This window comes from Amphiura filiformis, unplaced genomic scaffold (genome assembly GCF_039555335.1).
Source record: "Amphiura filiformis unplaced genomic scaffold, Afil_fr2py scaffold_22, whole genome shotgun sequence".
Classification (NCBI taxonomy): domain Eukaryota; kingdom Metazoa; phylum Echinodermata; class Ophiuroidea; order Amphilepidida; family Amphiuridae; genus Amphiura; species Amphiura filiformis.
This window is the reverse complement of record NW_027305486.1, coordinates 1,682,652-1,709,906: the sequence shown is the minus strand read 5'-3', so window position 1 is coordinate 1,709,906 and position 27,255 is coordinate 1,682,652. Positions and strand designations below refer to the sequence as shown.

The window sequence follows — 27,255 nt, the reverse complement described above, 5'->3', positions numbered from 1 at the left end:
TATGGGATTTACCGAAAAGGTCAATCCCAACCACGCTGAATGGACATCATCAGTGTCATTGGACGACAGGCTTTAAATAAGACTTTTAAATCCATGACTAAGCAAGCCAAAAATAATTCCCGGTCTGCAACATGATGGTCATGCATGCATGGATAACACCAGGCATGGATAAAACCCGGGAATAAAACAAACTCATGCAAATAGTCATACATGTATACATTACAAGTCATGTCGTCGGTCGCAACACATAGTGGCGTACGTGAAGGACAAAATACGTTTCTGATCAAAACGAAAATTTTGAAAATCACTCTACGCCACTATGTGTTGCGACCGACGATGTATATTATTTCTGGTTGGTGATATAAACACATGGTCCTTAAACTGTGTCGCTAAAATACTACCACGATGACGGTTGACTTTTGTTTCAATAAAATGTTAACTTTAATGTGTGCCACTATTCCACAAACCTAGGAAAACGTTAAGAAGCATACTTTTTGAGACAAAATACAAATGTTTCAAATTTTCTCATCACTGAATGGGGATTAAGAAAGGCCAAATGTCAATTATATATTTAAATAATCCTATGTAATTAAATACTTTTAAGTTTAAATGTTTGCGGTATATATTTCCTTCGTGATTGACAACCTCAAAGTTTATATTTTTATACCAACAGAAACCTAGGACTACATAAGGTCCGCTAAAGTACACCTGAACATGCACAGATAAAATCGTAAACATAACCAGTGGCGTAGATTTCTTTTTGACATTGGTGGGATGGGGTGGGAACAAATTGCTAGAGGTATAGTGAATGTAGCACATTTTGGCGACATAATTAATTAATGGTACAAATGCGCGCGTAGCGAGCGAAAAATGCTGGCATATTGAAGCTAAACTGATTAAATGTGGTGCAAAAGTGGAATAAAATCGTGCGAACCGCGCAAAAATGTGCATTTTTGCGGCCAAAATGGCCAAATATGAGGTTGATTTGGTCAGAAACCCACATACAGGCGTCAACATTGGGGATGATTGTATGGACCACCCCTGACAAAAACGGCACCCTACCCCCCACCCCGATCTACGCCTATGCACAATTCCAATTTAATTCTCAAATTCCCGTTTTTCTTCTCAAATTGAAAACTGAACTTTGTTCATTCTTTTCTTCCATCCATACTTTCTTATCTTTTATTCTGTCCTCCTTTCTTTCCATCTTTCTTTCTTTTTTCTTTCTTTCTTTCTTTCTTTAGCAAAATGGGTCAAGTCAAGAGTCGGCGAAGTGGATTGACGAAATCAACGACTATAGATGAGCCAGTGTGTATCATCAACCTACTACTCGTAGATGATGTACTACTTAAGATATTTTCTCTCTTGACCATCTCTGAGAAGCTTGCAGCATCAAGGTTTGCAATTTATTTCGAAATTATATTAATACAGGGTGTCCCAGAAAAAATTACCGGGCAAACTAATTTGGCCATAACTTGAGAATTAAGCAACCAAATCGTAAAATTTAAAAAGCAGCGTGTAGCCCATTTTATTATGCATCTTATATGTCAATTTTACTTGAATCGGTTGACCAGTTGCAAAGAAATGAGCGATTACATAACACATGCACAAATTCACTTCATTCCAAGTTTGCAAGAAAGTTCACTCCACACAATGCACTAGTGGTAAACATGCTTTATATTTTGTTTGGTGAAATCCTTCTTGTTCTTCTTAAGCAATCTGTTTCTTACAAACAAACTTTACAATATTAAAATGAAACCTTGCATGATACTCAGTACTTGTAAATATCTTCGTTTAGAAAATGTTAACATATTGGACAACATTAAGAATGAATTCGAGCTGGTTAAAAGTATCGGGTTTCTTTCTTATTTTTGGAATATTTCCAAGAAATGGTAATACAAACTTCTTAAATCTTGTATGGATGGAAGGAAATGTCCAGACGAGTAACCCTGTTAAATGAGGATTTGGACATTATGTTGTTCCGCCTTGCACTCATTCTGGGATTGCGTAGGAGGGCTTGTCTGATAGCGGCTATGTTGTGCAAAGTATGTACAGTTCTTGGTCTCCCTGACCTGCCCTTATTCAGGTTGACGCTCGTACCTTTCTCCTGATACTTTTTGAAATTGTTCCTAGCTACTTCTATATGCTGGTTGTCCAGTTATTATCATGTTAATTAAAAACCCATTGTTAAACCATCATTTATAAAATAATGTCCACTCCAACCAACCTGTCGGAATATCAAAAACCATTGTTGAAGACGGGATGAGTTGTTGGGCTTGTTGTTAGTTTTTGAGATGTAATGTCTTCATTCATCAGCTTTACCCTTATTCATTGACTGAATTCAGGTCGTCCACCTTCAAAGGTGAAAGCATGAATAACAAAACATTATCGATTATAAAATAGATACGAGGACTAGATTTAATGAGATACACAGGCCTAGGAAGAGGTGAGCGAATATGAAAAAGGGCTTGTTGATCAAACTTGGAATGAACTGCATTGGCGCATGCATTATGTAATCACTCATTTCTTCGTAATTGGTCAACCGATTCAAATAAAATTGACATGTAAGATGCAAAATAAGATGGGCTACACGCTGCTTTTTAAAATTTTTGATTTGGTTGCTTAATTTTCAACTTACGACCAAATTAGTTTGCCCGGTAATTTTTTCTGGGACACCCTGTATAGCTGCACGCAGAAGATATCGCGAAAATAAACTCCTCAACAAAAGTTTGGAAAGTTTTTTCAAGCATCTGTATCTCCAATTATTTGTGACATATTCATATCGTGTTGCATATCACTGGATAGCTACAATACTCCCCTTTACAATGACACCCCATTTGAAACAACAACATTTTGTACGGCTGAGTACACGTCTTGTGAATGTAGTGGGTCTCAAAATTAATTTGCCAAATTGACCATTATTCTGTGCTCAAACAAAGCTAGCCACTAACCTCAATAGCGGGTGGAAAAACCACAGGCAGCCACAACAGTCAGGCACCTTCTAATCATGCTGCTCACCGACCTGGTTAAACGTTACTGTGGGATGGAATTCCATTCTTCCACAAGGATTCGTTGCAGGTCATACAATGTGGTTGCCTATGGGCTTCTTTGGCACGCACAGCACAATCAAGCTGGTCCCACAAATGTTCAATCGGGTTGAGGTCTGGCCCCCGGGTCTGGCCTGATGGCAGGCCATTTTGACTCGACTCCCATATTCTGTAGGTAGTCGTTGACTACCGTGGCTATGTGGGACGAGCGGTGTCATCTTGGAGGATTGCATTAGGTCCCAGATAGTGAAGCTATGGGATAGCAGCTTGCTGCACAGAATAATGGTCAATTTGGCAAATTCATTTTGAGACCCCACTACATTCACAAGGCATGTACTCAGCCGTGAAAAATGTTATGGTTTCAAATGGGGTATCATTGTAAAGGGGAGTATTGTAGCTATCCAGTGATATGCAACACGATATGAATATGTCACAAATAATTGGAGATACAGATGCTTGAAAAAACTTTCCAAATTTTTGTTGAGGAGTTTATCAGATGTGAACACAATGCTTTATTTTGATGCAGTGGATAAAAAGAGGGAAACCTTAGAAAAAAGATTCTAAGTCGAACACACATGTAAAAAGGTTCTTGATCAGACCTGTATGTATGTAGAACCTTAAACGCATTTACCATTTTAGATTCTTCCGTTGTGTTTGACAGGTTGTATATCCTATGAAAGCACACGACTGATGAACGGACACGTACAGAGCGACTTCTTCAAACTTGGGAGTGTGAAACAAAATGTGACGTTCTTCTGAGAAAACACTATTATTGTACAGATAACTATGCCTTTGTCTAGGTTATGTCAATAAAATACACCAATAGCGAATAGTGAACACCACAGTCAAATACAATACACCAATTGGTATACCCCCAATATCATTTCATGAAGCACTGTGGCTTTTTTAAAAATATAAAATGCTAGAGTGAACAATAGCCCATGAGGAGTGACACAAGTCAAGGCACTATAAAAGACAACCACATGGGCCAATCAGTGGTTCACAGCAGCTTAGGAACAACAAGAATGAAAGGATACAGTAAAGCATCAGACACATGGAAGGAGATGCTTATGAACGGGGGGGTACTCAGTACAAATGACCATACGGGGACGTTCCGCAAACATGGGTAGCATTTTCGGCCTTTTGGTATATCAATGACCCCTTTTTCAAAGCCTATTTTGGTATATGAATGGGTCCTTTTTTCAAAATTTTTCCTTAATCTAGCGAAAATTTTCAAAATTTTCCCAAACTTTTGGGAAAATTTGTAAAAACTAAGACAATTTGGGTTAAATTTGGCCGAAAATTTTGACTTTCGGTATATCAATGGGTCCAAATTTCTTGAAAAATTGGTATATTTATGGGTCCACTTTCAAATTCTCAGCGGCACGTCCCTATCAAAACCAAACTTGAGTACCCCCCCCCCCCGGTGTCAGTTACGTCTCCGACTACACCATCTGGTAGCCTATTCAAACGTGAACTGCAGTGTGGATGATGGTCCTGCCAGTAGATATGGTTCTAGACACTGGTACTGTGAGAGCATGGCGAGAAAATGGCTTTGGTAGCAGTGCCTTCAAATCAGGTGGGCACAAGCTGGTGTGCATTTTGTAGAGGACTGTTGCTGCAGCAACTTGACGTCTTTGATGTACAGATTGGATGTTCAGCTCTGTAATCGCATCCTCTTCGCTCACACTTATGATTCGAAAGGCCTTCCTCTGGATAGTGTCTAATAATCATAGAGTGATGGCGCTGGCACTCATCCAAGACAGTGAGGCGTATGCCATCAGACTGCGAACTTGGGCCTTGTAAACGGTTGCTCTGCCTCTCACATCAAGTTTGTTTTGCAACTCTCCTCAGAACGCCCAGCTTCGGTCCTGCTCTGGATGAGGCGTTGGAGATGTGCTTTGTCCTGGTCAGCTTGCTGTCAACTGTGACTCCCAGGATCTCCATCTTCTCCTTCTAAGCCAGGTTGGTGGTATCAAACTGAAGATCTAGCTTGGTTGGATTCCTCTTTCTTGATATTGTCATTTGCCTTACATTTTAATGGCTCGAAGGTCACCTTCCATCTCTCTGCCTAGATACTTGTTTTCTCCAGGTCTCTGTTTAGGCTAACAGTAAATGCTTCAGGGTTGTCTCTAGATGTCTCAAGGTGGAATCATCTGCGTAGTGGTATAGCTGGTTTTCACACTCATCACCCAGGTCATCAATGAAGACAGAGAATAAAAGTGGGCCCAATATTGACCCCTGCGAACTGATGCATTGATGGAGGAAGAACTTGATGACTGGCCAGATAGGACAACTTTGATGGAACTATCTGTCAAGTAGCTCCTAATCGAACCTTAGGTATAGCGAACCTTTTTCGTAATTAGTGATAACGAACCTTAGAGATAGCGAACCTTAGAGATAGCGAACCGTAACCCTCTCTTCTCTCTCTATCTTCTCATTTCTTCCACCAAAAATAACTCAGTTGAATAAAAGTCTACCTAATCTATAGGCCTGCTGGAAGTAATATAAAGTCTGCACAAAAAGTAACGCAGCTGTTATAAATACGTCTATAGCTTCAGAACTAATAATTGTTTTAACAATATTTCAACATAGATAGAAGGATGGTTTATTTACGCGCATTTCGATACCCCATATTTTGTCAAATATCGTTCAATATTAACAACACAGTTTGACTGTCACCGCTTGGAGAGGGCGCAGAATCAATCTAGGAGGATGCGCTGAATACAAAATAAACAACCTCCTCTACGTGTCAAAATTGTTTACCCCCCCTATTGAGACACCCTCTTTTTTAACCTTCATATTCAAAACTCCAAACATTTTATGTCCCTCCTACATATTTTCCAGCCCCCACCAATGTATTTCTAAACATTCCCTAAAAAGGAGAGCATATGTGACAAATTTGGGATATTTCTTCCTTCGGGGAGTTCCAACTTCCTTTATAACGGAGTCATTCCAGCGTGACAGAACACTTAGCCTACTCGCTATGCTTATAGTTAGCGATATACATGTAAGATGGGAAAATTAAATCGCTCGCACCGTATCGAATTGGGTATCAAAATACGAAGAACAAAATCCTTCATTTATTGTAATTTTATTTCGTAATTTAGGTTTAGTGTGTTTTGGATATTGCTCTTTTTAATTGTACATGATCCTGTGCCATATACTGGGGTGCACAAAAAGGTGGCTTTGTTACATTTTGATGTGCAGTTTGGATTTCAAAACACTGTTTCTTGAGTATTCCTTCACTTAGAAGATTCAATTAGGTCTTAAATTGAGGCTAATTTATTCTATATTGCTCATGTTTTTATCCTGTTTTAAAATATTTTTCAATTATTTTCTTATGACGTTTGGCATGAAATGTGCCAAGGGTGGCTGAGGATTAGGGGGAGGAGGATTAGGGGGAGGGATTCATATTGTAAATTTGATCTAAAACCCCTTTAAAAATTTGAATCTAGTAAAAAAAATGTCTAAATGAACTCCCAGACATCTAAACCAAGTGAATAAATAGAAAAGTTCATTTAAAAGACCAATACTTGCTCAGAATGATTGTAAATGTGGAAAAAAGAGGTGGGGTTACATCCTCCCTACTTTGTGATTGTTTTTGCCCGCACTCTCTCATTTTTAAACCGATTCCCATAAAAAAGGTGTCAAAATGCTCAGAAGGATGAACCACTTCAAATGAGATGTGTAGGTAAAATGTTTGAACCATTTCATTTTTTTACTATGTAACACAAAGGTACCCCAGGTTGTGACACAGGACCACATATATTTTTTGTGCGCAGTATATATAATAAACTGACTTTGAAAGATTTTTTTCCACCTTTTAATTCGACAGAACATGTAAACGGTGGCACAGTCTCATCAAAGAGCCATACTTGTGGCAAACTGTAGACTTTTGGAATGGTCACAACCCGGATTCACCACGTCAGAGTAAACATGATGAAGCGAAGTACATTAAAAAGTTAGCAAACACGACCATGCGAATCCTTCAATCCTACACAGGCTCTTCGCTAAGAGTCGTGTATCTCAGAGCTTCAAACTGGGCCGTTATGCGATATTTGACCAACAAGTGTCCAAATCTACAAACGCTTTCATTTCTTTCACCAGATCTACACACACCGTATTCTTGCAATAAGGACATGATTAAGTATTTTTCCAAGACCAACTTTGCTTTACCTTTACAACTTGAAAAGCTTCAGCTATCCTTCGTTGTTAACAGAAACAGAGACATTGTCATACCAAGCATAATACAATGTCAAAATCTACGCCACCTAACACTTTATAAGTGTAATGAAATATCACCAGAAGACGTGCAAATGTTAACGTCTGGATTACCAAAACTTCAAGAAATACGTCTGCTCCATCTCACCACACGCGGCCGTGCCCAGGCTGCAGTTGTAAAGAAGATTCTACGAATAATTGTTAATAACCTTCCAGATCTTACAAGCCTTCATATGATAACGGAGCCTAAATATCATTACCGTACCCATATGTATGTTGCCGATAAAGCCGGTATAGACAACATCTTACATGAATTTAAAAGTAATCGACAAAAGTTTAAAGATTTTTACATCTCAGAGAATTTATTTAGCCTGGAATCTTTCGCTGATTTGATCAACCCCCGAGCACTACCTATGATGACAGAACTGGGCCAGTTTGGGCTTTACGCTTGCAGCTGCGTAACTGATGAAATTATGAAAATAATAGCTTGTGATGTATCAAATCTAAAGGAATTGCCATGGTGGTTACCGTTCCGTTTAATAACCATTTCGTCTACACCCATTTCGTCTAAACCCACTAGGTCTATACCCACTACGTCCAATAATCATTTTATCATATAACTATTCAGGGGCGTAGCAAGAGCATCAGGAGCCATGGACAAGGAGCAGTACCGGGGCCCTTGTAACCAGGGCCAGGCCAAAGTCAGGAGGCCCCAAACTCACGTGCCGAGGAAGGCATGTGGCCAAGTTTTGGTTTAGGCCTACATATAATATAGAGGGGGAATAACATATTTTTGTTACGATGTTAATAGGACATTTGCGCGCAAAGCACGCGAAAAAATTCAACTTCAGACTATTTTAGCTAAGATCAACATTAACTTAACCCGTTGAATAGCTTTGAATGCGCGCGAAGCGCGGAAAATTTTACTATTTTGGCCAAAAAACATGATGTTATTGGGGTTAAAAGAAAGATGCATAGGGCAATTTTTGGGGGGCCCTGGACACAGAACCATCTGGCCCAATGGTAAATCCGGCCCTGCTCTCCATTATCAGCCCTTATTTAATTTTTGCTTTTGTGCTCGGGGCCCCTGAACCCTCGGGGCCCATGGACTTCGTCCACCCTGTCCCCCCGCTTGCTACGCGCCTGTTAAACTATTTGGTCCGATAACAAGTTGGTCCGATAACCATTTGGTCTAATACCTAATAAATCTAATAACCAATTGGTCTAATAACCATTTTGGTCTTATAACCATTTTGGTGTAATACCCATTTGGTCTACAAACCATTTGGTACGACAGGCATTTAGTCTACTAACAGATTGGTCTTCTAACCGATCGGCCTAATAGCACATGAGGCTCTATAGGCGCAATAACACTTCAGTACACGCTTACTGTGCGGAGGTCAAATTCCGGGGTCACAGTGGTCCTGAGGAGGGCGCCGGTCGGGATTTCATGCTTGGTCTGCTTCATTACTACGCTTCATCTGTTGCAACTCTAGAGGAGATCCTGCAAATAATTGTTAATAGGGCCTAACCTTCCAGATCTTACAAGCCTTCCTATAATAAACGCTAAATATTATAATCCCTTTGATGATGTAGATGAGTACAGTATAGACAGTATCTTACAAGAATTAAGTGATCGATACAAGTTTACGGATCTTCACGTCACAGAGGCTCTATTTAACCCAGTATCTTTCGCTACTATGACACAAGCACTACCTAACATGACAGAACTGGGGCTTTACGATTGTATATAGCTGCGTAACTGATGAAATTATGACAATAATAGCACGTGATCTATCAAATTTAAAGATGCTATTATTAAACGATTCCGGACCATACACAGACATGGGGTTAAAAGCATTGCAGTATCATCCGTCTTTGCAGTCATTGACTATTTCCAAGGAACCGCGACGTATTGATAGACCGATATCGTCGACAGAAGCTATTTTTAAGACTCTTATGGCGCTAGCAAAGCTCAAGCAAGCAAAACTGCTGAACTGGGGTTGTCGCTCTGACCAAGATATTATCTTCCAGCGATATTTGGATGAACTTCGCGCAATTAAGCCAGATGTTAGAATCTGCACCCAGCAGTATCGTGAACGTAGGCATGTGTATTGCGGGCTTCTTTGTCGTTGAAATCAGCATACCGTAAAACCCCGTCTACAAGGATATACCTAAGAAACGCCCTCAATAAAATTGGTTGCTTGTTGTATTTGGAGTTTGAGCAAATTATACTGGCACTGGGTGGCTATGCATTCCATCTAAGTATGTTGTAACACCAATCAATTGTATTGACATAATAACGACTGTTTCGTATATCAGGATCGTATAGCTCAATTGATAGAGCGTCAGACTTTGGAACTGAAGACATGATGAAGAGAGCATGGTCCGGGCACCGGTTCCGTTTTTTCATTCTCGTTTAATTTTAACTTTTGACATGTTCTTTTTATCTTTCTTCAAATCTACCTTTCTACTTTTAATTTTAGGTGTTTTTTTTTTTTTTTTTTTTTTAGTTTTTTATAGTTTTTTTAGTAATTTTGTGGTTTTATAGAAACTAGTAAAAGCATTTATTCTAAATAATAGCGAAACCCACGGTTAGACAGATGTGTTGTAACTACTTGTCTGTCCTCGTCTTTGCAATAAAAACCTATGTTGCACCTTTGTGCCATCCCAATTCTTGAGGAATGGTAGGTAGGGTGCGTTTTTGGCTTAAGCACGATTTTGTTTCTACTTGAAATGAAATCAAAATAAATATTGTTCTGTTGCCACAATTGCAGTTTTTCAATAAAAAAAATAGATGAGGAATAATAATTACTCCATATTTGAATCTATTGTCCCATCAAGAATAGAGTGTCTTCAAAAACTTCAATCAATTCATCTGACAAAGGAAACTATTCTGGTCATTCAATTTTGTTTCGCTTGCACCTGTTATATCACAGGCGTTGGTAGAGAAGGCACACTTCTCTTGTCTTCACCGAAGTAGTGATGTAAACACTAACATGATTAATTACCATAGCTAGCAATGGACATACACTATTTTTTGTTCCACTTGAACCCATACTATAGGCTATTCGCTGTCGATGTGACGTAATTAATCGGATTAACTACCATAGCAATTGATGAATACAATTTCGAATATATAGCCCTGCACTTCATCGTTCACGTGGCACCTATGCATTAAACCATAGTTGTCAAAGAAATGCTAATCACTCGCCATGTAAGATTAGTATTTATGAAAAGAGTGGTATTCAATCTATGTTTGGTGACATACGCGGGTGATTAGTGCAATCTGCTTGATGGTAGTTATTGCGATTATTACGTCACTTCGACAGCGAATTGTAGTATAGACGAATCCAACAAGCCAAGTGATGGTCAGAATTTATTCGGCCATTATACGCTGGTGAAGTTGCGTAATTAATCGGATTAATTACCATAGCAATAGGTGAAAACAATTTTGAACATATCGCGCTGCGCTACAAGCAGGTTACACTCATCACCTGTACTGTGTATGTCTGCAATCATAGATTGAATACAATACTGGTCTTTTCAAAGATCTTACAGGTGCAGCATGATATGGTTCAATGAAGAGGTACCGCCTGAACGTATCAGTGTATAACGCGGTATAATTATTCAAAAATTGTTTTCACCTATTGCTATGGTAGTTAATCCGATTATTACGTAACTTCGCCAGCGTATTGGAATAAAACAGGAGGATGTGAGTTCATAAGGGCAATGTCGGGGATTATATGTCACAATCGATGTGGAGAGATGAGAGGTCCGACCAACAGCCATAGCGAATGGTTCATGTTCAACTAATTCCAGCGGACGGTCTGTGGCTAGTAAGGAATCGTCTTTGACCACATGCGCAGATCTGTCTCGTCAGGAAGATATTTAATATCCCGAATTTATAATAGGCCTATGCCTACCAGTTCCATCGTATAACCGATCTGCTAGAGAATATTTGTTACCATGTTTAATAAATTCGTATTTATCGTATAATAAAATGTAGCCAAATATATATTATGTGTCACACGGTTTTCTGCTGAACCACTAGCAGGCTATGTTACCACATCTATGACAATGACAAAGGTGAATTTTGATGATTTTTACGATCGTCCGGATGAGCAAATCACTGAATGGGTCTTTAGTTCAATCCTATCCAAAACCAGCCAATATTATAAGAATCAAAGAAAAATAAAGAAAAAATAAAATTAAACAAGAAAAAAAGACAAAGAAAAGAAACAATAAAAGAAAAACAATAGAATAAATTAAACTAAAAAAAAAAAAAAAAATGATCAAGAAAGGAGTCTTTAGAAAATGCAAGAAAATATAAATGAAAAGTTTGAACAATATTTTGTTTATAAAAGTTTGTGTGACCGTGATGAGGCTCGAACTCACCATCTTCCGATCTAAAGAACCAAAGTCTTATGCCTTGCCAAGTGAGCTATGCTCGTGAGATGCGAATTAAAGATAAAATAATACATTGTATACCTGCTTGTGTCGGTAAATGATTTGCTCAAATTCCATAATGATATAATATTGTGGAGGGCGCTAGCGTGAAATATGCTATCATCACAGTCGCTTCTATTCCTTATAGACGGGTTTCTACGGTAGTTCAGAAAAACACCTTTTTGCTTTGAAATTAATTTTCGCGGTCAAATATAAAGCAATATTTTTTTTCCTCCAGTAATGTCAGTTTTAAAAAAACCTGGCGTTAAAATTAGGCATGAAATTGTGTCTTTTAGTGTAAGATTTTTGATTTTTATAGGCCTTAATTTCGCCCTTGAGCTTTTTTCGGAATTCATGTTTTAGCGTTTCAGACTAATATAATTCTCAAAAGAAAGATATTTCCAACCTCTGTAAGGCACTTCGTGTGGGTCTATATGTATAGTTTTGTCAGAATATCTGTTTTGATTTCACCGTTTTCCACTTGTGACTCCCAAATCGATATTTCTATTGTGGCTTGCAAAATCATCCATCCATGGGTACATTCGCGAGTTGATTTTGACAAAATTGGTAGTCGGAATTGAAAAATGGTGCAATCAAAACCGAAAGTCTGACAAAACTATGACATATAGCCCTATATGATGTGCTTTAGAAAGTTGGGAAATATCTTTCGTCAGCGAATTATGTTACTTTGAAAAGCAAAAACGTTGACATCGGAAAAATCTCGCGGGGCAAAATAAAGCCTGTGAAAATCTTACACTAAAAGCCTAAATTCACACCTAAGTTAAAACCAGGGTTTGAAAAAGCTTTATGGTTTTTCTCTGACATTTACCGAAGAACTGAAAATTATTACTTTTCATTTGACCGAGAAAATTAATTATGAAGTGAAAAGGTGTAACTAAAATGTTTGCTTATTTTAACACCGAATTCGATCGTTTCAAGCGCCTAATCAAGTGACTGAGTGGGTCTTGTGTAACAATAGGCATCGACTGACTAGCGTTCTATCCTGATACTAGTTATGGTCTTATTATAATAACTTTTGAGCCTCGAATTACAGCAATCACATTTTAACGTTAATTTAAACGTTATAACACATTTTGGTTTGGTCAAAATAACATTTAAACGCGGGGTTATCTAAAGGTCAAGAAGACATATTTGAAACGTTTTAGATGAAAACACATTACAACATTATAAAAATGTTGTCAAACGTTATTGCAAAATATTATTTGTACACATTTTTGCGAAATATGTTTGTCAACACTTTGAAGTGTTGAAAAAAGTTTTATACCCTTTATATTAGCCGACATTTTGTTTGCTGGGTAACTGCTAAATTATTGGTCTAACGTATATAAAAGTATGCATATTTAGAATGGCAAACACTTGACGAATCCATCTGTAGGTTAAAATTTTGATAAAATGGCAAACAAATGTACCCAAATGTTGTGGGGCAACATAACAACAACAAAAATCGTTTTGTTAATTTTCAAAAACTAGATATAAATATCTAGGAATTAATAATGAAATAAGATTGTCTATTATGTTTTCCAAATTATTTGCGTCAAGAAATTATTTGGGGGATTTCTTCAAAATTGAGGAATTTTTATCAAGAATTGACATCACAGATGGATTTGCCAAGAGTTTGCCATTCTTGCTGTATACTTTTCCTCATCTAAAGATTCCCGCCATCTGATTGGTTAAAAGATTTGACTATGCCCGCAAAAGTAACTATTCACCGGGCATAGTTCTGCGTGTGCTTTGTTCCCAGCGTAAAATGATATTATGCACGCGTTAATGTTTTTGCGCGCCATAATTACACTGAAATCGCATATTGTAATCTGTGCCGTTCGCATGGAAACTATTAATTTCCCAAAATCGATGCTTTTAACCAAACAGATGACAAGAATCTTAAGATTTGGTATATAAAACAAATATTGACTGCTTTTTATTCGGGGCATTGTTAACATTATAGACCCGCGGTGATCTCAAAACCATGACTATGCCCCTCGGCTACGCCTCGGGGTATAGTCATGCTTTTGAGATCACCTTTGGCCTATAATTTAATCATGACCCTCATAGCAGTCAATATTTATAATATTACGTCAGACCAACAATTTAGCAGTTATGGGGCTATAAGTTTTTATAATTCCATGGTCAATACATAATGTACTTTCATTGTGACTATACCTTATAATGACTGTTTATTGAACATTTCTGCATGAACATCTGTATCAGTTCGAGGTAAATTCGAGCCAATTTGACTTTTAAGCCTTCCAAATTCGGCACATTTGCAGTACATGCAATCATGAGAAAATGGTCAACTTTGGGCTTGTTGTTTTATATGAAGTCAACCTATACAATTACTGGGACTTAGCAAAGTTGTAATTTAAGATTAGTAGTTATATAAAAGTGATGTTTTATAAATTTTGAAGGTGGACCACATCGACTTCGGGCCCCCCTGAAAATGTTGAATTTGCAATAAATTTCATCTTCGTGAGGGCGCTGTTCCAAATGTAAATGAGATGTGACCTCAATTTTTTGGATATGCATTGTATTTATCCTATATATAGCATCAGTGATAACAAAAAATAATTAATCTGACAAAAAATGTGAATTAAGGGAGGCTAAACTTGCCAGTTTACAAAACATTACATTTTTTCTTGCATATTTAATGACCCCGTGACACAACGCGCAATTACAAATGCAGTTAGTGTGTATACAAAGTTTCAGACCTCTCTTTTTTTATATAAAGAAGGCACAGACTCCCAAAGATGAAATTTATTTAAAGGGCAACTTTTGGGTCCAAATTTAGCCCCCCTACGCCAACTTTAAATGGCTGGGTGAAAATGAGGTCGTAATGTCAAAGTAATGTCAGATTCAAAATCCTTGTGGTCGACTAATGCAAAAAAGTGTCTTTGTACACGATTTTAGGTCCTCTGGTTCAAAACTAAATTTTTCAAGATGGTGCCGGCCACCATCTTGGATTTCTGAGTGAAAATGATGCCGTAATGTCAAACTAATGTCAGAATCGGAATCCGTGTACTCGACATATCCGAAAAAGTGTCTTTGTGCATGATTATAGGTTCTCTGGTTCAAAACTTACATTTTCAAAATGGTGGCGGTGGCCATTTTGGATTTTGGCCTCTAGCGAAAAATGCCGGGATTTTCGCGAGGGACATGGAGGCTATTTTGTTTCTAAATGGTCCATAGAAGTCGAATCAATCGTCAAACCTTACTAGCCAGAGAGTGGTCACCAAAGTGAGTTTTTCCACTTAACTTCCACTTATATTCATTTTTTTTTTAAAAGTTTAACCGGGAAACGGAAAGCTTACATTTCACAATATGTGTTTGTGTGTGGGGTGTGTGTACGGGGTGTGTATGTTTCTTCATTTTTCTATAGCTATATTCTACAATATTTCATAGAGCATGCTCATTCCAGCATTTGGGTTGCGTCGTTGGTAGCGTTCACACATCGATATCCATTTCAATTATATGCTGCGTATGAGCAGTGAAGCGGCTCTTGTGCTGGGTTGTGTGCAGCAACGTCATCAGATGACGAACGAGAGTAAATATATGACTGGGTAAATAAACTGAGATCCGCTATCTCTCTCTGTTGAAAGAGCTTATACAACGTAGTACGTATACTCGACAAGTTCGCAATTTTTATCTCTTAACGATGGTACATACTGTGCATGGATTGATTGGTTGTGACATGGTGGATTTCTATACATGTACATACGTCCGTTAAATATCGGGAACGTAATTGCTATATACATCTAAAGTGTGAGTATTATAACCAGTACATGTAAACAATAATTATATAGTCGTACACATGGAGCTATTATAAGATGGAGAGGAAATAGTTTACGTAACGCATTGAAACCGTGTGCCGATTTGAAATCTGACAAGCTATTCATCGAAAGGTACCTTTTGTTTGGGACAAAGGGCTTCCGCCATTAAATCAATAAGCTGACCCGACAGTGTATTAACGCTTTACCTAGCAGGCTACTGTCAATAAGTGATCAAATGAAAGTCGCGTGAAAGCACTTAATGGAACGAAAAGTACCTATTGTTATACATACACCCAAGGGTGTGATTGAGTAGCCGTAAGCACAAAAGGCACACATTAGCCGCTAATGCATATTTCGTTGTCACCCCACTGACATTAGGTGCTTCATTTAAATAAATTGAATGCGCTTGCTGAATGATTACGCATCAAGGCTGCTATGTGTCTGCATGTCAATAGTACAATAATGGTATTAAATAGCTACGTCCCGGGAGCTACGTATACATGTAACATATAATAAGTATACCGCACAGTGTCGACTTCCTATTCGATAAATATAAATTTAATACTCCGTTGGTGAGCGACGGGCGACTGGTATTTCACCGAACGCAAGAAAAGGAGTTCTATCTGATTGGCTAGCAATCGATCGCTTAGGTCGCTTAGTAGTCAACTACAAACTCAAAACTGAGCATCGTATTCAATTCGATTAAAATCGATATTCTATTATTGCCGTAGATAAAGAGGGTGATAGTGTGTCAATAATGTACATTGTATTGCAGCTGGATTTTACATGCATTCTTTTATATAAATTTTTTCTCAAAGAGTTGAATATGATCAAAATTTTTACTCAGGATTTCAAATTTTTTACCCGCAAATTGCAGTTAAACATATCCACAGCAAAATACCGGTCCTCACTAATTAGTGTATTTAATTTCCAGTTAGTGTATTTAAGATAAAACCTGACAACAAATAAAATTTTCTTGCAATAGAAATATCATATGGGATACTGATATGGTAGGCCGCAACCGCCACAACGTGGAGCTGGATATACGCGTAGCTGACTTTTTGCTCCGTGGAGCCAAATTGACCAATCATGATCATGTTAGAGTTTTTCATTACTCGGAGGTAAAACTGACTAATTAAGTACCGGTACGACTTACTCATTACGTGAAGCGAATTTATTCATTAAGAATTTGCCAGACGAGCGTCACGTAGTTGCAAGATATCCTCGGTCACGAAAGTTATGATTCAAAAAGTAGTTTATGAAAAGTACGAACTGACTTATTATTAAGATGGACATGCACTCATAAGAAACTCATACAGTATTGTACATAACTATATAGCTAGACAGAGTGGTGGTAAACTATGCACACAGTTCTGCGATCTGCAGTGTATCGCCGGGAGCTAATTTGTATAACTTGCGCGGTGTCCCTGCGGAATTCGACCTTCAGCAAACTGCAAACCAGTTCGGATTTACTTTATATACTAGTAGTAGGCCATACATACTGTAGTTACTGTCCGTTTTCCTATACACAATACTCAGTGCGCTCACCATTGACGCGTGACCTCTACAAATAGTGTATGTTAGAAGTATAGGCCATTGCCTAGTTGACGTCACTACTGTGTAAAAAAATAACCGACCAATATTTAAAGTATTCTCTGAAATTCTAGAAAATATAGTTTTGTAACATGTCCTAAATTTTTAGCTAATTTAGGTGTTTGGAAATATTGGTACTTTTGTACCAAAAAATATGAAGAAATTATTTCTAAACCGTGTTAAGTCATTAAGCTTCTCATTTTCAAGAACGCTGGTTAACAATAAGCAGACTATTGTCTCATTTCGTAAACAAAAGCCCACAGTATTGTTACCTTGCGTTCGCTTTATAATCGTTCACCCAACTGAAACTATAATACCAGCTCATTGCTCATTGCACAGGTAAAACAGACACAAGTGCAGTGTGTATTTAACCAGAGAAGATCTGATGTAACATAGTTGAGCCGTTTTCATTGAGTGTTATCTTGGTTTAATAGCTTTTAATAGGGTTTAAGTCCTTCAAAGGTCGTGGTGAGTTCTACTGTAGACATGACTGCATCATGATTATTTTTAAGTCAACAACATTCAACAATATGATCACTGACCGTGATAGTATGAGAGTATCAGTACCGTGGGTGTCAGTGATCCTGGCCTGACACAGTAGACAAACAAACAAACAAACACGCCACACACATGACACATGCATGCAAGGTAACATTGACTATACACTAATCAAACAATGGTATTGATCCTGTACAACTGGTCGTGGTTTATTTACAATCGATTCATTTAAAATCCCCATAGTAAACATTAATTTTGGCAAGAGTTTTTTCTCTCTGGAACGAGGATGCATCCACTGGCTCCGCGTAATGAAAAGATCTAACATGATTGGTCAATTTAGCTCCGCGAAGCGAAAAGTAAGCTACGCGTAGCAGCTCCACGTTGTGGCGGTTACGGCCAGCCATATATTGATCATGCGAAAATCGTAAAACATAGAATAGAAACAGTGTGGCAGGCGCTCAAAATCTCAAATTGTATGCTTAGCCTGAGTTGCACGGCCTATCTCGAATAAAATCACCATGCGTAGTTGTTGAAAAACGTGAGGATTCATCGTACTATCACGGCAATTTTTAACACGAAGATATAGGGATGATGACGGTGTGTACCGGTATAGGCCTATATAAAAGTTGTTTTACAAATTGAGATTTTATTTTATTTTATTTTAAGAAGGGGAATATCATAATCAGTGGCGTACTGAAGGGGGCAGCTCTTCTGTGAGAGGTCTTGGGAGGGGATGAGGGTGGAGGAGGGGATATGAAAAATGAGAAGGGACTGGAGGAAGAGACAAAGAGGAAGAAATAAAGAGAAATAAATAAATAGACGTAAATAAATAGAAAGGTAAGGAAAATGATAGGAATGAGAGGGGACAAAACGTAAGAGGGGATGGAGAAGTAAAGGGAGATAAGAAGAGGGAGTGATACTTTAGCAAGTACAGAGAAAGGAAAAGAAATGAATGACAAATAAATGTAGGCCTTTTATAATAATTATTATAGAAACTAAACACAGCCCCCCCCCACACACACACACATAGGCCTAACACTAACAGCACTATAGGCAGCCATTCGATGATGGCAATGCCTTTATGCGTTACGTATTTAAAACGCCCAGTCAGATGTATTTTACACCTGCAAAGCACAAGTCACCCAATTTCGAAAATTGGACGTTGAATGTACACTCTCATGAATATTGATTGGCAACATTTTCCAATATGTCAGCGCTCAAATCGGACACAATAGAACAATAGACCATTCAGTGCGTTGGTCGTACATGCAATGGTCATATTGGTAGACATTTTATAGTCATGTATATTTAGACTAGGAGCCCAGAAGATTTATTCAGCTGAGAAGACACAAAAGGTTTGATGGCCTGGTTATGTTAGTATAGGGCCAAGATGCAATATTCCATATTGCTGCCGGGTCACAGCCTGTACGTTCAGCCTGGGGGTTACAAAATAGGGGACCAAAAAAAGCATTTATTCAGCTCAAGAAACACATGGACAAAACTTGTTGGATATCACTCCCAGGAGGATACTTTTCATGCCTATAGCAATGACAGCAATTTGGGCCTGTACGGGGACCCAGACAGTAGCCCCAAAGGGCTACTATGGTGATATGGGGTTACTATGGTGTTAGCCCATATGGTGTTATTCAGCTGAAGAGACACACGGATGAATCTTTTTGCATTGGAACTATTATACATTGGGGTGCACAAAAATACCAATGACAGCAACTTTTTCCTGTACGGGGGTCCAGACAGTAGCCTCAAAGGGCCCGATGTCCCATAACTGATTTATTCAGCTAAAGAGACCCGATGTCCCATAACTGGTTATTCAGCTGAAGAGACACATGGATGAATATTTTTGCATTGTAACTATTACCCATTGGGGTTTACAAAAATACCAATGACAGCAACTTTTTCCTGTACGGGGGCCCAGACAGTAACCTCAAAGGGCCCGATGTCCCATAACTGGTTATTCAGCTGAAGAGACATATGGATGAATCTTTTTGCATTGTAACTATTACCCATTGGGGTTTACAAAAATACCAATGACAGCAACTTTTTCCTGTACGTGGAACCAGACAGTAGCCTCAAAGGGTCCGATGTCCCATAACTGGTTATTCAGCCAGCTGTAGCGAGCCGTTTAAAATGCAGTGGGAGGCCCTGAAGGAAAAAAAATATCCCAAATGTGTCAATTTTGAAATGCTCTCTTTTCCCATTCAAATTGGTATAAGATGCGGGAATAAAGTCACAGTGTGCGTGAGGCGTTAAAATACGCTACGAAGGAGATATCTACGCGTATTTTGATATTGGTATTGATGAAGTAACTAGGTACTGCTGGTATTGGTATTGATGAAGCACTATCTATACTACTGCTGATATTGGTATTGGTGAAGTAGTTACCTACTTCTGATATTGTTATTGATGAAGTAGCTATCTACTGCTGATATTGGTATTGATGAAGTAGCTGTACGTCTACTGTGGACATTGGTATTTAAGAAGGTCTATTTCCTTTGCTCTTTTACGCCATGCTTATAAAAAGCAAACAATAGAGAGTAGCGGGCCCGTAAAAAAACAAAGAAAAGATACATGTATGTGACTTAACGCGTTTGCAACACCTTCGGAATAGGACCGCCAGTTTGATTATGCTTGTTGGCCGAGACCCTCCCAGTGCTTCTTTACTACGTCTCCTTCATTGGCTGCCAATTCGCGAACGTATCAAGTTAAAACTACTGGTCTACGTGTTCAAATGCCTCCATTTACAATCTCCAGCATATCGTCAAGATCTGATTTCGGTTAAAACATCTGTGTATGCCACCAACTCGTTAATTCGTCAAAGGACAAAACACTTCTATCTCAAGCAAAACCAATCCACGTACTGGTGATCATTCATTTGCATCATGTGCACCCCGGATATGGAATTCTCTACCTCCTGACATCAGGGAAGCTGGGGTACTCCATCAAAGCAAATCTGACAACATACCTGTTCAAGTAGTTTTTTCATGCCCCTATCAAAATTGTCTTGACATGTATTATGCTTTGTATTGTTTGTATTTATAGTTTATATCTCTGGTCCATGTACCATATATTCTATTGTAAATAAAAGCACTTCGTTCTTTGTGCGCGCTCCATAAATGCCTATTATGTATAATGTTATGTTATGTTATGTTGTCTCTAGATGTAATCTCACAAAACAAGGTGGACTCATCTGCGTAGAGGTAGAGTTGGTTTTTACTCTCATCACACAGGTCATCAATGAAGACAGGAAACAGAAGTGGACCCAGTATTAACCCCTGGGACACTGATGCATTGATGGAGGAAGTACTTGATGACTGGTACGACAACTTTGATGAAACGATCTGCCAGGTAGCTCGTATCCAGCTGAGCAGCTTGCCGGATACTCCTTTTGCTATGAGTTTCGAGCAAAGGCCATAATGGCCAGACATTGTCGAATGCTCCTTTGATATCCAGGGCAACCAGACGCAGCTTGTTGCCTCGGGCCAGGGAGTTGGACCACACTTGGGTCAGAATGTGTGCTGTGCTGTGGTCTAAATCGAAACTCTCTATCTGATATCAGTTGATTTCCAAGGAGATACTTCTGAAGTGGATTTTGTACAACAGCCTCCACGATCTTGCTGATGATGCAGAACAGAGATGGGCGGTACATAGGTGGATTAGACTTCAAACCTCTCTTGTGAATAGGGATGACAGATGCAGTCTTCCATTGGCTTGGGAAAACTCCCTTGAAGAAGCAAAGCTCAAACAGCAGGCTGAGTGGTCTTGCAAGTTCTGCAAGATAATGGGCGCTTGCAAAAAATATGCGTGTGTATCTGGTTGCAGATTCCTAAAGAAGCTTCCTAAAATCTTTGACCTTTTGATGTAGTGTACTCTCTTAATGTAAAAGAGTGAAATTTCACTCTTTTAGGGTGAATTTTCACTCTTACAAAAAGTAACTCTAAGGACCAGTCCTTGAAGAGTGAAAATCACTCTTTGTAAAGAGTGAAAATATTTTACTCTCAAAAGAGTGCTTTCTCACTCTTAAAAAGACTGAAATGAAATGACTCTCACTCCAAAAAAGTGGTAATTCACTCTTAATTGAGTGAAAACTAATCAATCTTTTTAGAGTGAATTATATTACTCTCTTGTCACTCGAACAGGATCCAATTTTACTCGATAAGAGTGAAAATCAGTTCACTCTTGACAGGGAGTGAAAATTTCACTCTTTTACATTTAGAGAGTAGACTTGACGCCGATCCTTCAGCACTGGTACTCTGTGCTGGTTAACTCTGGTGGACTTACCAAACAGGGTATTAACATGGGACCTTTTGGCCCTTTGAGGCTACTGTCTGGGCCCCTGTACAGGAAAAAGTTGCTGTCATTGGTATTTTTGTAAACCCCAATGGGTAATAGTCACAATGCAAAAAGATTCATCCATGTGTCTCTTTAGCTGAATAAATCAGTTCTGGAACATCGGGCCCTTTGAGGCTACTGTCTGGGCCCCCGTACAGGAAAACGTTGCTGTCATTGGTATTTTTGTAAACTACTTACAATGCAAAAGGATTCATCCATGTGTCTCTTCAGCTGAATAACCAGTTTTGGGACATCGGGCCCTTTGAGGCTACTGTCTGGGCCCCCGTACAGGAAAAAGTTGCTGTCATTGGTATTTTTGTGCACCCCAATGTATAATAGTTCCAATGCAAAAAGATTCATCCATGTGTCTCTTCAGCTGAATAACACCATATGGGCGGGCCCTTTGGGGCTACTGTCTGGGCCCCCGTACAAGCCCAAATTGCTGTCATTGCTATAGACATGAAAAGTATCCTCCTGGGAGTGATATCCAACAAGTTTTGTCCATGTGTCTCTTGAGCTGAATAAATGCTTTTTGGCCCCCTATTTTGTAACCACCAGGCTGAACGTACAGGCTGTGACCCGGCAGCAATATAGAATATTGCATCTTGGCCCTATACCAGGCCATCAAACCTTTTGTGTCTTCTCAGCTGAATAAATCTTCTGGGCTCCTAGTCTAATTATTTCTGGTTGGATATGCAAGCATATCCTTAAAGGTCCTTAAACTGTGTTGTTAATGCTACCACGCCATATGATTACGGTTAAAATTTGTTTATGTTAACGAATACAAACTAAGAACATGTGTCATAAAGCATACCTTTTGAGACATTGTAAAATGTAAAGTTTGTCATCACTCAATGGGGATTAACAAAAGTCAAATGCTAATTATATATTTAAATATAATTCTCATAATTGATAGGCCCTACTTTAAGTTCAAAACCATTGTTTGTGGTATGTTTCCTTTAAAGTGATTTCGTTTAGATTTTTATACCATACAGTAGAAACCTAGGAAAACGTAATTTCCGGTAAAATACACCTAACACTATTTTTACAGTGTAACCTGAACGTGCACAAATCGTCGCGCCCATATCACATACTGACGTATTTGCAAAATACGCATTTCGAGAAAATCGACAGAAGGCGTGGCGGCGGAGTTGCTATTTACGTGAGAGATGCGATAACTGCCAAAGAGATTGATGTTCGATTATTGTCGATTAAACCAGGTTAACAGTAATGTAAATATACCATATTTTCAATGTAATTCACTTATCACTATCAGAGCATAACTTATTCTGCAAAAAAATCAATAATAAATAAAATACGTCACTATGTGAAAAGGACTAATGTCAATTTCGCCATTCAAATGACAAATACGTCGCGCAAATACATCAGTATGTGATACAGTTGCGCAAATACGTCAGTATGTGAAAAGGACAAAACAGCAATTTTGCCGTGCAATGATAGAGTCGCGCAAATACGTAGCACAAATACGTCATTATGTGAAACGGCAAATTCTTCAAATTGCAGATACGATATACTGGGCTTGCGCAGTATATGTGATCGGCAAATACGTCGTTATGTGATGCAGACATTTCAAGGTTTTGTAAATACGACATAATTAAATTAATTAATATCTTACTAATTAAGCACCTTTGAGGCGTGGTTTTTGGTGAATATATAGAGTAGAACATAACAAACTAATATACCAATTTTCTCAAAAATGTTAAGAATGTCGAATACGTAAGTTTGTGATACGGCCGACGAAATATGGCCAAAATCATATTAAGCAAAAATTCAGTTAAATCAGCTTTTTATCTCAAAATGACAACATTATTCTGTTTTCATTATTTTCTTCCTTCCATACTTTCTTATTATTTATTCTGTATTCCTTTTTCCCATCTTTCCTTTTCTTTCGTTCTTTCTTGTTCATTCGTTTGTTTCTTTGTTATAGCGAATAACGAAATGGGCCAAGTCAAGAGTCGGCGAAGTGGATTGACGAAATCAACGCCAAATGATGACCCAGCGTGTATTATCAACATACTCATAGATGATGTACTATTTAAGATATTTTCTCTCTTAACTATATCTGAGAAGCTTACAGCATCAAGGTTTGTAATTTATTTCGTTATTATTATTAATGAGGCTGCGCGCAGCAGATATCGTGAAAATATCAGATGAGAACACATTGTTTTATTTTGATGGAGTGGATAAAAAGAGATCCTAGAAGAATTTTAAATGGAACCCACATGTTAAAAGGTTCTTGATCTGACCTGCTTGAAGAACCTTATCCTGCTGAGCTAGTGTTTATATAAAATATTTACGTTGCAGAATAACCCTAACTGAACACAAGATTTTTTTTTTGCTATCGGGAGGGAAAGAAGAAACGAATAAGGAGAGAAGACGAAGAAAGAAGTCACTTGGTTCCCCCGGGATTCGAACCTCGGGCCCCTCGCATGCCAAGCAGAAGATCACCGACCTGTAGCCACGGAGGTTACGCTGCCCCATGCAGCGATTACATGGGTATTATATGACTTGATTTCATTGCTTATTAGGTTTTCTACTAATATAGCAAACTGTGGCTAAATCACTATGTAGGTCCATAAATAAGCTGTCTATGTAATATAGCCATGATAGCAGGACACTTCCCAGATTTATAGCACATTGCAAAGGATAGACATACGACGTAGGCATATACAGGGTATTCTCATATTTATTCTGAGATGGCCAGCTATGATCAACTGACTTTGGTTTCATGCAGTGATACATACTGTAGATTGTCGTCGAAAGCATACTGTATGCAATGCCACTGTGAAAATAAATAGGCCTATATGGAGAAATGTGTAAGAAAGCTGGACTTTGACCAAAATAGAGGGCACACTTTTTTGTGAAATATCTCAACGTAATGAAATCTCTTTTAACGTAAACATGTGTATTCCACATACTTTTTGAGACATGTAATTAATTTGCCTAATTTTGTCATTACTGAATTTGGATTAAGAAAAGTCAAATGTCTATTATATTTAAATAATCCTAATAATTATTAGATACTTTTAATTTAAAACCATCGTTTGTGTATATGTTTCCTTCCCGGGGTTTCCTTTAAAGTGGCACTATGTGATTCACAGCCTCATCCCCCCAACTTACTCCAAAAAGGTTTAGATTTTTATACTAACAGAAACCTAGGACTAAGATTGTTTAAGAAGAAGAAAAAGGATTCCACCAAACAAATATAAAGGGCATTGACATGTAAAACCACTAGCGTGCATTGTGTTGAATGATCTTTCTTTCAAACTTGAAATGAAGTGAATTGACGCATGCGTTATGTAATCGCTCATTTCTTCGCAATCAGTCAACCGATTCAAGTCAAATTAGAGTATAGGATGCGAAATAAGATAGGCTATACGATAATTTTTTTAAATTTTTGGATTCTAATGCATATTTCTCAAATTATGTCTAAATTCATTCTACCGGTATTTTTTCTGGGACACCTTGTATTACAATCTTTGTCATTGTTTTCCACCTTTGTCTCATTTTGCCGCCAGGTAAGACTATTATAATTATGATAAAATAACTTTCTATGATTCTTTCTTTTTTTCGACAGAACATGTAAACGGTGGCACAGTCTTATCAAAGATCCTCACGTTTGGCAAACTGTAGACTTTTGGAATGGTTACAACCTGGACTCACCATATCAGAGTGAACAGGATGAAGCTAAATACATTAAACAGTTAACAAACACGACCATGCGAATCCTTCAATCTTACACAGACTCTTCGCTAAGAGTGGTGTATCTCAGGGCTTCAAACCGGGCCGTTATGCGATACTTGACCAAGAAGTGCCCAAATCTACAAACGCTTTCATTTCTTTCACCAGATCAACACACTCCGTATTCTTGCAATAAGGACATAATTAAGTATTTTCCGAAGATCGACTTTGCCTTACCTTTACAACTTGAAAAGCTTCAGCTATCCTTCGTTGCCAACAGAAATTGTACGTATGATGATGATTATCCCACAAGAGAACTTCGAATGGTATCAATCAGACAATTCAGAGACACTGTCATACCAAGAATTCTACAATGTCAAAATTTACGCCACCTAACACTTTATAAGTGTAATGAAATATCACCAGAAGACGTGGAAATATTGACGTCTGGATTACCAAAGCTTCAAGAACTCTGTCTGCTTTATTTCACCACTTCATCTTTTGCCACTCGCGACCATGCCCAGCCTGCAGTTTTAGAAGAGATCCTGCGAATAATTGTTGATAACCTTCCAGATCTTACAAGCCTTCATATAATAACGGCTAAATATTATATGTTAAATGAGCTCACGTATGTTGCAGGTGCGTACAGTATAGACAACATCTTACAAGAATTGTGTAACCGACACAAGTTTACAGATCTTCACGTCACAGAGGCTTTATTTAACCCGGTATCCTTCGCTACGATGACTCAAGCACTACCTAACATGACAGAACTGGGGCTTTATGATTGCAACTGCGTAACTGACGAAATTATGAAAATAATAGCACGTGATCTATCAAATCTAGAGATTTTATTATTAAACGATTCCGGTCCATACACTGACATAGGGTTGAAAGCATTGCAGTATCATCCGTCTTTGCAATCATTGACTATTTTCAAGGAGCGGCGACAGCCGAGACATAGTGATAGGCAGATACTGTCGACAGAAGTTATTTTTGAGACGCTTATGTCGTTACCAAAGCTCAAGGAAGCAAAACTTTTGAAATGGGGTTGTCGCGTCACCCATGATATTATCTTCCAGCGATATTTGAATGAACTTCGCGCCATAAAGCCACATGTTAGAATCTGCACTCAGCAGTATCGCTACCATGGGCCCGTGTCCTGCGGCAACAGCTTGCATGGAGAGGATATGAGAAAACAAACATTCTTTCCTTACTAATCAATCACACGTATCCTTTAATAAATATGTTGTATGTAATCAGGTAAATATCCTGACGGGGTATCTGACCATGTGAGTTTGTTGTGTTTTTAAAGGAATATCTCTGGTTTTTTCCAGTTGTATAATCCGGGATATGTGTCTCAAATCAATGCAGGGTTAGTGCCAGAATTACTAATTTACTAATTTGCTTATAACGAGTAAGATAATATCAATACTTGTTATAGAAATGACACTTGCCATACTAGTTAAGGTTAGTTATAATAACTTTTGAGCCTCGAATCCCAGCAAACACAGATTTTTTTTTTCGGTCAAAACGTTTAAATGACATTTAAATGTCGGGTTATATAAAGGTAATGAAAACATCTTTAAAACGTTTTTTTAAATGAAAAC

General features: G+C 38.2%; 2 protein-coding genes across 2 annotated transcripts; both read left to right on the top strand.

Moving 5' to 3' along the window:
- The first annotated feature begins 1,248 nt into the window (after positions 1–1,248).
- On the top strand, positions 1,249–9,025 carry LOC140143523 (F-box/LRR-repeat protein 12-like). The gene is made up of 3 exons (XM_072165353.1): positions 1,249–1,397; positions 6,886–7,592; positions 8,868–9,025. The coding sequence occupies exons 1-3, from the start codon at positions 1,249–1,251 to the stop codon at positions 9,023–9,025; spliced, it is 1,014 nt and encodes a 337-aa protein (XP_072021454.1).
- Positions 9,026–15,377: 6,352 nt separating this feature from the next.
- LOC140143479 (F-box/LRR-repeat protein 12-like) lies at positions 15,378–26,890 on the top strand. The gene is made up of 3 exons (XM_072165313.1): positions 15,378–15,497; positions 23,892–24,048; positions 25,542–26,890. The coding sequence occupies exons 2-3, from the start codon at positions 23,903–23,905 to the stop codon at positions 26,863–26,865; spliced, it is 1,470 nt and encodes a 489-aa protein (XP_072021414.1). The 5' UTR covers positions 15,378–15,497; positions 23,892–23,902; the 3' UTR covers positions 26,866–26,890.
- The last annotated feature ends 365 nt before the right edge of the window (positions 26,891–27,255 follow it).

Excerpts from the sequence above, each read along its gene's own strand:
- LOC140143479 (XM_072165313.1), top strand. The coding sequence starts at position 23,903 with ATGGGCCAAGTCAAGAGTCGGCGAAGTGGATTGACGAAATCAACGCCA. Across the intron at positions 24,049-25,541 it reads GAGAAGCTTACAGCATCAAG|AACATGTAAACGGTGGCACA; the intron begins GTTTGTAATTTA and ends TTTTTTCGACAG.
- LOC140143523 (XM_072165353.1), top strand. The coding sequence starts at position 1,249 with ATGGGTCAAGTCAAGAGTCGGCGAAGTGGATTGACGAAATCAACGACT. Across the intron at positions 1,398-6,885 it reads GAGAAGCTTGCAGCATCAAG|AACATGTAAACGGTGGCACA; the intron begins GTTTGCAATTTA and ends TTAATTCGACAG. Across the intron at positions 7,593-8,867 it reads CATCTTACATGAATTTAAAA|ATGAGTACAGTATAGACAGT; the intron begins GTAATCGACAAA and ends TTGATGATGTAG.